The sequence below is a fragment of the Mobula hypostoma genome, chromosome 20, assembly GCF_963921235.1.
Source record: "Mobula hypostoma chromosome 20, sMobHyp1.1, whole genome shotgun sequence".
Classification (NCBI taxonomy): Eukaryota; Metazoa; Chordata; class Chondrichthyes; order Myliobatiformes; family Myliobatidae; genus Mobula; species Mobula hypostoma.
The window spans coordinates 1,137,957-1,153,304 of NC_086116.1; the positions used below are offsets into that span (position 1 = coordinate 1,137,957).

Sequence of the window (15,348 nt, forward strand, 5' to 3'; positions counted from 1 at the left end):
TCATCCCTTGGATCTGCCTTTCCCATCCACCTGCGGTGAAACGTACAGGGAATAAGGGGGAAGCTCAGCCTGACTTCGTGACCAGAGACAGAACAGTGCAGGACATCTCAAAATACAGGGCCTCCCACTCTGCCCTTTGCCCCTTGACCCCAGCCTCTGACTCTGACCTGTTCTCCAGTCCCTTCACCCCGGATCCTGCCCTAACCCCCTGACCCAACCACAAACCCATGCTTCAGCTCCCTGACCCCTGTCTGCTGAAACATGACCACAGCCCCTGCCCCTGCCCAAGCCCAGACCCTGTCCTGACTCATGACCCCTGCCCCTGTCCCAGCCCCTGCCAGTGAGCACCCAGGTACCGTGAGTGTGTGTGCGAGGCTGAAGTGGGGGCCTCAGGTAAGCTGCCCTTAGTGGTCTTGACCCCCACATCCCTCACAAGACTTACTGAAATGGGATGGGGCCCTGCTTTCCCCTTACACGACGGCCCCAGGGTGACATACGTACCTTGCCCACAAGCATACTGTCAAACATGGCTTCCAGCTGGGTGGATGAGAGAGCCAGGCCGCGGGTAGCTCTGCTGATGTCTGTCAGGCTGTCTCTGACCACAGAGAGCAGGAGGTTAAAGCGCGACAGCTCCTGGATCAGAACCGTGTTCATCGACTCTCCATAACTGATGGGGAACCGGCCCTGAGGGGGAATTACATCTCAGTGTCAGCAGGGAGGGCAGGCAAGGCGGGCTCTGATACCTCTGTGCTGAGCTAGCATACACCCTCTCCACAGCCGGCTTCCACCTCGCGCTGCAGGAGAGCCCAGTGCAGCTGGGACTAGGTGTACCATGAGCAACCTAGAGAATGGCAGAGCCCAGGATCTGAGGGAGCAGCCTCAGAGTACAGGCACATCCCTTCAGAACCGAGATGAGGAGGAATTTCTTCAGCCAGCGGTGCTGAATGTGTGCTCAATTGCCGCAGAAGCCTGTGGAGGCCAGGTTATCGGTGTATCTACGACAGAGATTGAGAGGTTCTTGACTGATAAGGGGGTTTAGGGCTACAGGGAGAAGGCAGGAACATAGAGTAAAAAAAATCAGTCATGATTGACTTGGTGGGCTGAATGGTCTAGATTAGCTTAATGCATGCATTACTAAATGACAATAAAAGGGGACTGCCTATCCTCATAATCATTATAATAATAATAATAATAATAATCTGTGGTGTAATACTCTACAGCTGGGAACAGAGCATCATCTGAAAGGGCTTAACCCACTAAACTGATCTTGAAACCACCCCCACCACAGACAGATAGGTTTCTCTATCTTCAAAAACCACCACCCCACCCCTCCCAACATCCACTTTCTGTAAACTCCAGCAAATGGTGTCATCTAGATGAAGGCAGTGTCTGACTGTGCATTCACCTGCTCCTTCACCTCACTCTGCAGTGCAGAGCAGACTAGCCAAAGGTTGGCTCCATTGGCCCTCTGGTGTGGACATACTGAAGACAGTCTTTGCACAGACAGTCTGGGAAAGGGCTGGGACAGAGTTCCTGCATATGTCTCTGACCCGGAGAGGCTTATCCTGCTCAGTAATCACCAGTCACTGAGGGTTGTCCAAGAAAGGTTCCAAGAATAAACCATGAAATTATAGGCCAGTGACCCTGACATCAGAATTGGGTAAATTATTGGAACATTTTCTAAGGGGCCAGGTAGATAAGTTTTTGTGTAGACGGGGCCTGGTTAGGGATAGTCAATATGGCTTTGTGTGTGGTAGTCTGGAGAGTTTTTCGAGGAAATTATCAGGAAAGTTGATGAAGGAAAGTCAGAGATGACATACAAAATGTTGGAGGAGCTCAGCGGGTAAGGCAGTGGGTGTTGTCTACATGGACTTTAGCAGAGTCCTGCATGGAAAGCTGGTTCAGTTGTTTGACATTCAGGATGAAGTAGTGAACTGGATTCAACTTTGGTTAGCAGAGAAACCAGAAGGTGGTAGTAGAGAGTTGCTCAGTGTTGGATCCATTGTCGTTTGTCACCTATATCAATGATCTGGATGATAATGTAGTTAACTGGATCAGCAAATTTGTGGATGACACCAAGATTTGGGGTGTAGTGGACAATGAGGAAGACTACCAAAGCATGCAGCAGGATCTGCATCAGCTGGAAAAATGGGCTGACAAACAGTGGATGGAATTTAATGCAGACAAGTGAGAGGTTTTGCACTTCAATAGGACCAAACAGGGTAGGTCTTACACAGTGAATGGTAGGGCACTGAGGAGTGTGGTAGAACAAAGGGATCTGGAAATAAGAACATAAGAAGTAGGAGCAGGAGTAGGCTATCCGGCCCATCGAGGCTGATCTGTCTGTAAACTCAGCTCCATCTATCTGCCTTTCCCCCATAACCCTTAATTCCCCTACTACATAGAAATCTACCTAACTGAATCTTAAGTATATTTAGTGAAGAAGCCTCAACTGCTTCCCTGGGCAGAGAATTCCACAGATTCACCAGTCTCTGGGAAAAACAGTTTCTCCTAATCTCCGTCCTAAATCTTCGCCCCTGAATCTTGAGGCAATGTCCCCTAGTTCTAGTCTCACCTACCAATGGAAACAACTTTCCTATTTCTATCTTAACTATCCCTTTCAAAATTTTGTATGTTTCCATAAGATCCCCTCTCATTCTTCTGAATTCCAGAGAGTATAGTCCCAGGTGACTCAATCGCTCCTCATAGGTTAACCCCTTCATCCCTGGAATCAACAAATACAGGTCCATAATTCCTTGAAAGGAGGTTGATAGATTCTTGATTAGTAAGGATGTCAAAGATTACAGGGAGAAGGCAGGAAAATGAGGTTGAGAGGAATAATAAATCAGCTATGAATGAATGGTGGAGTAGACTCGATAGAGCAAATGGCCTGATTCTGCTCCTATGCCCTATGAAGGTGGTATCACAGGTAGATAGGGTAGTAGGGAGCTTTCAGTATGTTGGCCTTCAAAAACTAAAGTACTGAGAACAGGAATTACGATGTTACACTGAAGTTGTACAAGACATTAGTGAGGCACCTACCTGCATATAGAACATAGAATAGTACAGCACAGTCCAGGCCCTTTGGCCCACAATGCTGTGCCGACCCTTAAACCCTGCCTCCCATATAAGCCCCCCACCTTAGATTCCTCCATACACCTATCTAGTAGACTCTTAAACATCACTAGTGTATCTGCCTCAACCACTGACTCAGGCAGTGCATTCCACGCACCAACCACTCTCTGAGTAAAAAACCTTCCTCTAATATCCCCCTTGAACTTCCCACCCCTTACCTTAAAGCCATGTCCTCTTGTGTTGAGCAGTGGTGCCCTGGGGAAGAGGCGCTGGCTGTCCACTCTATCTATTTCTCTTATTATCTTGTACACCTCTATCATGTCTCCTCTCATCCTCCTTCTCTCCAAAGAGTACAGCCCTAGCTCCCTTAATCTCTGATCATAATGCATACTCTAGAAACCAGGCAGCATCCTGGTAAATCTCCTCTGTAACCTTTCCAATGCTTCCACATCCTTCCTATAGTGAGGTGGCCAGAACTGGACACAGTACTCCAAGTGTGGCCTAACCAGAGTTTTATAGCGCTGCATCATTACATCGCGACTCTTAAACTCTATCCCTCGACTTATGAAAGCTAACACCCCATAAGCTTTCTTAACTACCCTATCCACCTGTGAGGCAACTTTCAGGGATCTGTGGACATGTACCCCCAGATCCCTCTGCTCCTCCACACTACCAAGTATCCTGCCATTTACTTTGTACTCTGTCTTAGAGTTTGTCCTTCCAAAGTGTACCACCTTACACTTCTCCGGGTTGAACTCCATCTGCCACTTCTCAGCCCACTTCTGCATCCTATCAATGTCTGCAATCTTTGACAATCCTCTACACCATCCACAACACCACCAACCTTTGTGTCGTCTGCAAACTTGCCAACCCACCCTTCTACCCCCACATCCAGGTCATTAATAAAAATCACAAAAAGTAGAGGTCCCAGAACCGATCCTTGTGGGACACCACTAGTCACAATCCTCCAATCTGAATGTACTCCCTCCACCACCACCCTCTGCCTTCTGAAGGCAAGCCAATTCTGAAACCACCTGGCCAAACTTCCCTGGATCCCATGCCTTCTAACTTTCTGAATAAGCCTACCGTGTGGAACCTTGTCAAATGCCTTACTAAAATCCATATATATCACATCCACTGCACTGCCCTCATCTATATGCCTGGTCACCTCCTCAAAGAACTCTATCAGGCTTGTTAGACACGATCTGCCCTTCACAAAGCCATGCTGACTGTCCCTGATCAAACCATGATTCTCTAAATGCCTATAGATTCTATCTCTAAGAACCTTTTCCAACAGCTTTCCCACCACAGACGTAAGGCTCACTGGTCTATAATTACCCGGACTATCCCTACTACCTTTTTGAACAAGGGAACAACATTCGCCTCCCTCCAATCCTCCGGTACCATTCCCATGGACAACGAGGACATAAAGATCCTAGCCAGAGGCTGAGCATTCTCTTCTCTCGCCTCATGGAGCAGCCTGGGGAATATTCCGTCAGGCCCCGGGGACTTATCTGTCCTAATGTATTTTAACAACTCCAACACCTCCTCTCCCTTAATATCAACATGCTCCAGAACATCAACCTCACTCATATTGTCCTCACCATCATCAAGTTCCCTCTCATTAGTGAATACCGAAGAGAAGTATTCATTGAGGACCTTGCTCACTTCCACAGCCTCCAGGCACATCTTCCCATCTTTATCTCTAATCGGTCCTACCTTCACTCCTGTCATCCTTCTTTTCTTCACATAATTGAAGAATGCCTTGGGGTTTTCCTTTACCCTACTCGCCAAGGCCTTCTCATGCCCCCTTCTTGCTCTTCTCAGCCCCTTCTTAAGCTCCTTTCTTGCTTCCCTATATTCCTCAATAGACCCAGCTGATCCTTGCTTCCTAAACCTCATGTATGCTGCCTTCTTCCTCCTGACTAGATTTTCCACCTCACTTGTCACCCATGGTTCCTTCACCCTACCATTCTTTACCTTCCTCACCGGTACAAATTTATCCCTTACATCCCGCAAGAGATCTCTAAACATCGACCACATGTCCATAGGACATAACATAACATCGCATGAAACATATCAGTAAGACTGAAAAAGTACAGAAAACATTCAGGGAAAGTTTGAATAGGTTAGGACATTTTTCCCTGAAGTGTAGGAGAATGAGGGGAGATTTGATGGAGGCATACAAAATTATGAGGATACAGACAGGGTAAATGCAAACAGGCTTTTCCTCAGAGGTTCGGTGAGACTAGAACTAGAGGTCATTGGTTAAAGGTAAAAGGTTAAATATTTAACGGAAAATGAGGGTAGTGTGAGTGTGGAATGAGCTGTCTGTGGAAGTCGTGGATGTGGGTTTGATCAAGAGAAGTTTGGATAAATACATGGATGGAAGGAGTATGGAGGGCTCTGGTCCAGGTGCTGGTCAGATGGTACTAGGCAGAAGGCTGAAGGGCCTGTCTCTGTGTTTTAGTTCTCTCTGACAACATGTAGTGCAGCTTCTGTGTTGTAGTGCTCTCTGACAGGCAGGTAGGCAGAGGGGGTGGGGTAGCTCTGTTGGTAAAAAATGAAATCAAATCCTTAGAAAGAGGTGACATAGGGTTGGAAGAGTTATGAAACTGCAATGGTAAAAAGACCCTGATTGAGTTATATATGGTTATATACAAGATGTGGGAGATAGAAAGATATGTCAAAAGGGCAATGTTACAATGTGGGGGATTTCAATAGGCAGGTAGATTGGGAAAATCAGAATGGTATTGGATCCCAAGAGAGAATTTGTAGAATGTCTGTGAGATGGCTTTTTAGAACAGCTTGTGGTTGAGCCCACCAGAGGAAAGGCTATTCTGGATTGGGGTCTGTAAAGAACCGATTTGATTAGGGAGCTTGAGGTAAAGAACCCTTAGGAGACAGAGATCGTAATATGATAAACTTCGCCCTTCAATTTCAGAGGGAGAAGCTAAAGTCAGATGTATCAATATTACAGTAGAGTAAAGGGAATTAGAGGCAGGAGAGAGGAGTTGACCAAAATTGATTGGAAAAGAACACTGGCAGGGATGATGGCAGAACAGAGGCTCAGGATAGATATATCCCAAAGAAGAAGAAGAATATTCTAAAGGCAGGATGATAAAATAATGGGAAGTTAGATGATTGTGAAGCTTTTAATAACAACAGAAGGCAACTAAAAAGCCACAAGAAGGGAAAAGATGAAATATCAAGGCAAGCTTGCCAATAATATCAAAGAGGATACCAAAATAGTTTTCAGATGTATAAAGAGTAAAAGAGAGGTGAGGGTAGATATTGGACTGCTGGAAAATGACACTGTAGAGATAGTAATGGGAACAAGGAAATGGCGGATGAACTAAATAAATGTTTTGCATCTCTTTACTGTGGAAGACACTAACAGAGTGTCAGAAATTCAAGAGTGTTGGGGGCAGAAGTGAGTGCAGTTGCTATTGCTATGGAGAAAGTGCTCAGGAGGCTGAAAGATCTGATGGTAGACAAGTCACCTGAACCAGATGGCAGAAAGAGGTGGCTGAAGTGATTGCGGAAGTATTAATAACGAACTCTCAAGAATCACTAGGTTTTGGAATGGCTCTGGAGAAATGGAAAATTGCAAATGCCATTCCACTCTTCAAGAAGGGAGGGAGGCAGAAGAAAGGAAATTACAGACCAGTTAGCCTGACCTCAGTGGTTGGGAAGATGTTGGAGTTAATTGTTAAGGATGAGGTCTCAGGGTCCTTGGAGGCACATGATAAAATAGGCCAAAGTCAGTACAGCTTCCTTAAGGGAAAAACTTGCCTGACAAACCTGTTGAAATTCTTGGAAGAAATAATAAGTAGGGTAGACAAACGAGAATTGGTAGATGATATGTACTTGGATTTTCAGAAGGCTTTTGACATGAGGTTTCTTAACAAGATAAGAACCCATGGTATTACAGGAAAGATACTAGCATGGATAGAGAATTGGCTGATTGGCACGAGGCAAAGAGGGAATAAAGGGAGCCTTTTCCGATTGGCTGTCAGTAACTAGTGATGTTCCACAGGAATCGATGTTTGGGGACTACTTCTTTTCACGTTACATGTCAATGATTTGGCTGATGGAATTGATGGTTTTGTAGCCTAATTTGCAGACGATACAAAGATATTTGGAGGGGCGGGAAGCAGGGAGTCTGCAGAAGGGCAGACAGATTGGGAAAATGGGCAAAGAAGTGATAGTTGGAATACTGTGTAGAGAAGTATATGGTCATGCACTTTGGTAGAAGGGATAAAGGTGTAGACTACTTTCCAAACAGGGAGAAAATTCAAAAATCTGAGATGCAAGCCTGTGTGCAGGACTCCTTAAAGATTAATTTGCAGGTTAAGTCAGTGGTAAGGAAGCCAAATGCAATGTTAGCATTCATTTTGAGAAGACTAGAATATAAAAGCAAGGATGTATACTCCAAGCGAGGCTTTATAAAGTACTGGAGAGGCTTCACTTGGAGTACTGAGAGACTGAGAGCAGTTTTGGGCCCCTTATCCGGGAAATGATATGCTGACATCGGAGAGGTTTCAGAGGGCGATTCATGAGCATGATTTTGGGAATTAAAGGGTTATCGTATGTGCAACACACATCAAAGTTGCTGGTGAACGCAGCAGGCCAGGCAGCATCTCTAGGAAGAGGCGCAGTCGACGTTTCAGGCCGAGACCCTTCGTCAGGACACAAGGTTATCGTATGAGGTGCTTTTGATGGCTCTCGGCCTATAGTCACTGGAATTTATAAGAATGAGGGGGTATCTCAGTGAAACCTATTGGAAGTTGAAAGGCCTAGACAGAGTGGATGTGGAGAGGATGTTTTCTATACTGAGGTAATCTGGGATCAGAGGGCACAGTCTCAGAATAGAGGGATATCCATTTGGAACTGAGATGAGCAGGAATTTCTTCAGCCAGAGGGTCGCGAATGTGTGGAATTTGTTGCCACAGGCAGCTGTGGAGGCCAAGTCACTGGGTATATTTAAGGCAAAGGTTGTTACATTCTTGATTAGTCTGGGCATGGAAGCTTACGGGGAGAAGCCAAGAAAATGGGTTTGAGAGGAGAAATGGATCAGCTATGCTGACATGAAGCAGAAAACTGAACGGGCCAAATCCCCTAATTCTGCTATTTTCCTTATGGTTTTACCGAGATGATCTGGGGAGTTCAGAGGGAGTTACCGGTGTTCAGTGATGGGCACAGTAGTCAGTGGTAAACTGTAATAGTCAACAGTGGTTGGTCATAGTCAGCACTGGTCAATGATAATTTGCTAGTAGTTAATGAAAAATAAACAGTTTAACAGATTAGGCAAAAAATCAAGTGCTTAGTAAAGGGGTCTTATTCCCATAATCTGGTCTGGCAACTCGAGAGCGATGTCAGGGAACCCTTCCTCATTCAGAGGGGCTGTCCTCAGGACGGTGAATAGTGTGGGGGTTGGGTTAATTTAAACTGACACGGTTTGTCTCAGTACTGACATCCCTCCTGCCCACCCTGTCCACATTCGCAGGCATTACTACATCGACTCAGGCCTAGGGAGCCGGCGTCGGGCACGATGACAGACTCTCCACTTCTCCCTCTCCCTCATCAGTGTGTTCAGTTCATCTACATGAGCTGCACCGCTGTCTTCTAGGAGCGTGTTGACCATAGTCTTGGGAGGGTGCCCAGGGTTCATCCTCCCGTGCTTGGGCTCCCATATGATGACTAGGCTGGCAAGTAGCTCAGGGTGGCATAGACAGTGCCCCACTAGTTGCAGTCTTCTCGCCTTGATTTTAGTGGTGAGCATCGGTAGGTCGTCATAGAGCTCAACGTTCATCATGTGCTGTTGCCAACTCACGTCAAGAGCCATCCGGAGCATTCGTGTATAGCAACCATCTAGAGACTTTCGCATCGTCTTGGTGAGTGTCCACGTCTCGCATCCGTACGTGAGAATGGACCCTATGACTGCTAGAAGATCCTCTTTTTAAGCCCTCTGGTCAGGTTCGACTTGCAGATTTCCTTCATGTCGTTCGCAGGCATTCACCCCACCCTACTAGACCCAATTTTTACCCACACCCCACCCTAACACATTTACACACACATGCATTCACCCCACCCTAACACACACTAACCTAGCATACACACGGCCTACCCTAACACAGGAGCACAGGTATGCACACACACACACACACACACACACACACACACACACACACACACATACACACACACACATACACACACACACAATCCACCTTAGCACATCCCCACCCATGCTGGCACACAAACCTCATGCTGACATGCACACACACTGTACCCTAATACACACGCGTGTGAGTATTCCAGCCCGATATACACATGAGTACTCCAGCCTAACGCATTCAATGGACCCCAACATGCACGCAATTGCACATCCACACAATGCCAGAGAAGAGGTGTACACTTGTCCTTCTTTTGCTCAGGAACACTCGTACACTACCCCACCCACTCACCCCTGTGGTGTTTCTGATGCAGGTCTGGAGAGACCAGGGGTATAGACTGTAAACGAGAGACTCCCCAGCAATGATCCCTGTCAAACAGCAGTTCCAGTTCCCTGGGTGACGGGTCTGGCACACCAAGAAGGACTGGGCTATGCAGAGATGCTCAGAATACAAGAACTGTGACAAGGAGGAACTTTTTCAAGCTTCAGAGGGCGAAGGTTTGCAACCATTCCAGGTTAACCATTTCATTTTAGTGACCCTTCCCAGCTAAGAACCTCAGGCATTGACACTTTGAAAAGTCCAGTAGCACAGTTCCTCACCATGACATCTTCAATTTCAAAGTCAGGAGGTAGTTTGGACAGGATGTCCATGGCCAGTTCCTGGACGATCTCGCTTGCGGATCTGTCTCCTCCGCTTACCTACAGCAGAAGTAAACTGGAGATCATTATCAAAGCCCAACCAGCTAGCAGACAAAGTAACGCGCTCCCCTTTTGAGGCTGCCCATTGGAGGTGTAGTCCTGGGTACAGCAACAAGCAAACTTCTCTTCACAGTTGCGTCAGGATGGAGGGGCTGATTCTCAGAGGGCTGTGACCGAGTTGGGAGCACGGAAAATACTAAAAGTGGAAGCAGATCCAATTTTGGAATATCTATGATGGGGAAGTGGGAGGAAAGTGGAAGAGGACAGGGGCAGTCACACTAAATGAAGAATAAAGAAACATACGTAAGGCTCCTTTTCATTGACTACAGCTCTGCCTTTAATACCGCCATTCCAAATAAACTGATTCCTAAGCTCCGGAACCTGGGCCTTAGCACTCAGATCTGCAGCTGGATCTTCAACTTCCTCACAGACAGGACCCAGGCCATAAAAATAGGGAACAAGCTCTCCTCTACGATCACTCTGAGCACTGGTGCCCCTCAAGGTTGTGTACTCAGCCCCCTGCTGTACTCACTGTACACCCATGATTGTGTAGCCAAGTTTCCATCAAACTCAATATATAAGTTTGCTGATGACACCACAATTGTAGGCCGTACCTCAGGTAATGATGAGCTTGAGTACAGAGAGGAAATTAAGAACCTGGTGGTATGGTGCGAAGACAATAACCTTATCCCTCAACGTCAGCAAGACGTAGGAATTGGTTGTTGACTTCAGAAGGAGTAGCAGACTGCACGACCCAGTTTACATCGGTGGTGCACAAGTGGAACAGGTCAAAAGCTTTAAGTTCCTCGGGGTCAATATCACAAATGACCTGACTTGGTCCAACCAAGCAGAGTTCACTGCCAAGAAGGCCCACCAGCACCTTTACTTCCTGAGAAAACTAAAGAAATTTGGCCTGTCCCCTAAAACCCTCACTAATTTTTATAGATCCACCATGGAAAGCATTCTTCTAGGGTGCATCACAACCTGGTATGGAAGTTGTCCTGTCCAAGACCGAAAGAAGCTGTAGTAGATCGTGAACACGGCGCAGCACATCACACAAACCAATCTTCCGTCTGTGGACTCACTTTACACTGCACGCTGTCGGAGCAGTGCTGCCAGGATAATCAAGGACACGACCCACCCAGCCAACACACTTTTCGTCCCTCTTCCCTCCGGGACAAGGCTCAGGAGCTTGAAGACTTGTATGGCCAGATTTGGGAACAGCTTCTTTCCAACTGTGATAAGACTGCCGAACGGTTCCTGACCCGGATCTGGGCCGTACCCTCCAAATATCTGGACCTGTTTCTTGGTTTTTTTGCACTACTTTACTTTCCATTTTTCTATTTTCTATTTATGATTTATAATTTAAATTTTTATATTTACTAATTTTTACTATTTTTACTATTTTTAATATTTAATATTTGTAATCCAGGGAGCGGGAAGTGCAGAATCAAATATCGCTGTGATGATTGTACGTTCTAGTATCAATTGTTTGGCGACAATAAAGTATAAAGTATAAATGGTAGGCAGGCTTGAAGGGCTGAGAACACATCCTACGGTGTGTTCGATCAGCACTTCAGACTGACATTCTCAGCTCAGGCGAGTGGTCTCCATCTACCCTTTGAGAAAGTTTCACCAGTTCTCTCTCTTTATTACTTTGTACAGACTTCTTTTGAAAATGAAGATGGTACACTTCTCTCCCACCTCTGTTGCTGGAGCCGAGTGGAGAGGTTGACTGTTGATTGTCTCACACCGAGTCTCTGGTCAGAGCACAGGGACAGATGGTGGTCAGTTGATGGAGGAAGGTAACCGGGAGCACAGAGTGGCCAGAGAGAAAGGTGTGGGGTCAGGTGTCATGTAGTCATGGGCTGCAGTCAGAGACATGGGACCACTCACCTCTCTGGGCAGCGTGGTCAGGATCCCATCGAACAGCTCCTGGGTCTCCTTTTGTGCTTTCGTTATATTTGCATTTTCATGCAACCCAAAGACCTGTGGGCAAAGAAAGTTTTCTTCAATGTGTGCAGTTCAAGGAAAGGTGGCAGTCAGAGACATCAACACGGTTCATTGTTTGCTGCAGATCGGGGATTACTTGTCAATCTCCCCACGTCCTGTTCCTGATCTCACCAGCCAATCTCCACAAACCCTCTCCCCGAGCTTAACATCCAATCTCCACAAACCCTCTCCTTGATTTGCACAATCTACCTGTCAATTTGCCCGTGTCCTCTTCTTGATCTCACCAACCAATCTCCACATACCCTCTCTCCAACCTCACCTGCCAATCTCCACATACCCTCTTCCCCAATCTCCCCTGGCAATCTCAACATATCCTCTCCCCAATCTCACCTGCCAATCTCCACCTATCCTCTCCCCAATCTCACCTGCCAATCTCCATATACCCTCTCCCCAATCTCACCTGCCAATCTCCACATACCCTCTCCCCAACCTCACCTGCCAATCTCCACATACCCTCTTCCCCAATCTCCCCTGGCAATCTCCACCTATCCTCTCCCCAATCTCACCTGCCAATCTCCACATACCCTCTCCCCAACCTCACCTCTATCCTCTCCCCAATCTCACCTGCCAATCTCCATATACCCTCTCTCCAATCTCACCTGCCAATCTCCACACACCCTCTCTCCAATCTCACCTGCCAATCTCCACATACCCTCTCCCCAACCTCACCTGCCAATCTCCACATACCCTCTCCCCAATCTCACCTGCCAATCTCCACATACCCTCTCCCCAATCTCACCTGCCAATCTCCACATACCCTCTTCCCCAATCTCCCCTGGCAATCTCCACCTATTGCCAATCTCCACAAACTCTCTTCCCCAATCTCACCTACCAATCTCCACATACCCTCTTCCCCAATCTCCCCTGGCAATCTCAACATATCCTCTCCCCAATCTCACCTGCCAATCTCCATATACCCTCTCTCCAATCTCACCTGCCAATCTCCACACACCCTCTCTCCAATCTCATCTGCCAATCTCCACATACTCTCTTCCCCAATCTCACCTACCAATCTCCACCTATCCTCTCCCCAATCTCACCTGCCAATCTCCACCTATCCTCTCCCCAATCTCACCTGCCAATCTCCACCTATCCTCTCCCCAGTCTATAACATATAACAATTACAGCATGGAAACAGGACATGCCGACCCTTTTAGTCTGTGCCGAACTCTTACTCTCACCTAGTCTCACCGACCTGCACTCGGTCCATAACCCTCCGTTCCCTTCCTGTCCATATATCTATCCAATTTAACTTTGAATGACAACATCGAACCTGCCTCAACCACTTCTGCTGGAAGCTCGTTCCACACAGCTACCACTCTCTGAGTAAAGAAGCTCCCCCTCATGGTACCACTAAACTTTTGCCCTTTAACTCTCAACTCATGTCCTCTTGTTTGAATCTCCCCCATTCTCAATGGAAAAAGCCTATCCACATCAACTCTATCAATCCCCCTCATAATTTTAAACACCTCTATCAAGTCCCCCCTCAACCTTCTATGCTCCAAAGAATAAAGACCTAACTTGTTTAACCTTTCTCTGTAACTTAGGAGATGAAACCCAGGCAACATTTTAGTAACACACCTAAAAGTTGCTGGTGAACGCAGCAGGCCAGGCAGCATCTCTAGGAAGAGGTGCAGTCGACGTTTCAGACCGAGACCCTTCGTCAGGACTAACTGAAGGAAGAGTGAGTAAGTGATTTGAAAGTTGGAGGGGGAGGGGGAGATCCAAAATGATAGGAGAAGACAGGAGGGGGAGGGATGGAGCCAAGAGCTGGACAGGTGATAGGCAAAAGGGATACGAGAGGATCATGGGACAGGAGGTCCGGGAAGAAAGACAAGTCGGGGGGGGGAACCCAGAGGATGGGCAAGAGGTATATTCAGAGGGACAGAGGGAGAAAAAGGAGACTGAGAGAAAGAATGTGTGTATAAAAATAAGTAACAGATGGGGTACGAGGGGGAGGTGGGGCATTAGCGGAAGTTAGAGAAGTCGATGTTCATGCCATCAGGTTGGAGGCTACCCATACGGAATATAAGGTGTTGTTCCTCCAACCTGAGTGTGGCTTCATCTTTACAGTAGAGGAGGCCGTGGATAGACATATCAGAATGGGAATGGGATGTGGAATTAAAATGTGTGGCCACTGGGAGATCCTGCTTTCTCTGACGGACAGACCGTAGGTGTTCAGCAAAGTGGTCTCCCAGTCTGCGTCGGGTCTTGCCAATATATAAAAGGCCACATCGGGAGCACTGGACGCAGTATATCACCCCAGCCGACTCACGGGTGAAGTGTTGGTGAACATTTTAGTAAATCTTCTCTGTACTCTCTCAATTTTATTGACATCTTTCCTATAATTCGGTGACCAGAACTGTACACAATACTCCAAATTTGGCCTTACCAATGCCTTATACAATTTCAACATTACATCCCAACTCTTATACTCAATGCTCTGATTAATAAAGGCCAGCATACCAAAAGCTTTCTTCACCACCCTATCCACATGAGATTCCACCTTCAGGGAGCTATGCACTATTATTCCTAGATCCCTCTGTTCTACAGCATTCTTCAGTGCCCTACCATTTACCATGCATGTCCTATTTTGATTAGTCCTACCAAAATGTAGCACCTCACATTTTTCAGCATTAAACTCCATCTGCCATCTTTCAGCCCACTCTTCTAACTGGCCTAAATCTCTGCAAGCTTTGAAAACCTACTTCATTATCCACAATGCCACCTATCTTAGTATCATCTGCATACTTACCAATCCAATTTACCACCCCATCATCCAGATCATTAATATATATGACAAACCACATTGGACCCAGTACAGATCCCTGAGGCACACCGCTACACACCGTCCTCCAATCTGACACACAGTTATCCACCACTACTCTCTGGCGTCTCCCACCCAGCCACTGCTGAATACATTTTACTACTTCCATATTAATGCCTAACGATTGAACCTTCCTAACTAACCTTCTGTGTGGAACCTTGTCAAAGGCCTTACTGAAGCCCATATAGACAACATCCACTGCTTTACCCTCATCAACTTTCCTAGTAACCTCATCAAAAAATTCAATAAGATTTGTCAAACATGACCTTCCACGCACAAATCCATGTTGACTGTTCCTAATCAGACCCTGTCTATCCAGATAATTATATGTACCATCTCTAAGAATACTTTTCATTAATTACTGACGTCAAACTCACAGGCTGATGATTGCTAGGTTTACTCTTAGAACCCTTTTTAAACAATGAACAACATGAGCATACGCCAATCCTCCGGCACCATCCCGTTTCTAATGACATTTGAAATACTTCTGTCAGAGCCCCTGCTATTTCCACACTAACTTCCCTCAAGGTCCTAGGGAATATCTTGTCCGGACCTG

At 46.6% G+C, this 15,348-nt stretch overlaps 1 protein-coding gene across 1 annotated transcript in view; it reads right to left on the bottom strand.

The window, feature by feature from the left end:
• LOC134359584 (dynein axonemal heavy chain 3-like) overlaps positions 1 to 15,348 on the bottom strand; it is a 542,314-nt gene that overhangs the window by 21,783 nt on the left and 505,183 nt on the right. The window contains exons 67-69 of the mRNA XM_063073083.1: positions 11,849 to 11,941; positions 9,854 to 9,952; positions 502 to 684 (exon numbers count right to left, since the gene is read on the bottom strand). Of these exons, the coding sequence (XP_062929153.1) occupies positions 502 to 684; positions 9,854 to 9,952; positions 11,849 to 11,941 (375 nt within the window). The remainder of the gene's footprint in view (positions 1 to 501; positions 685 to 9,853; positions 9,953 to 11,848; positions 11,942 to 15,348) is intronic.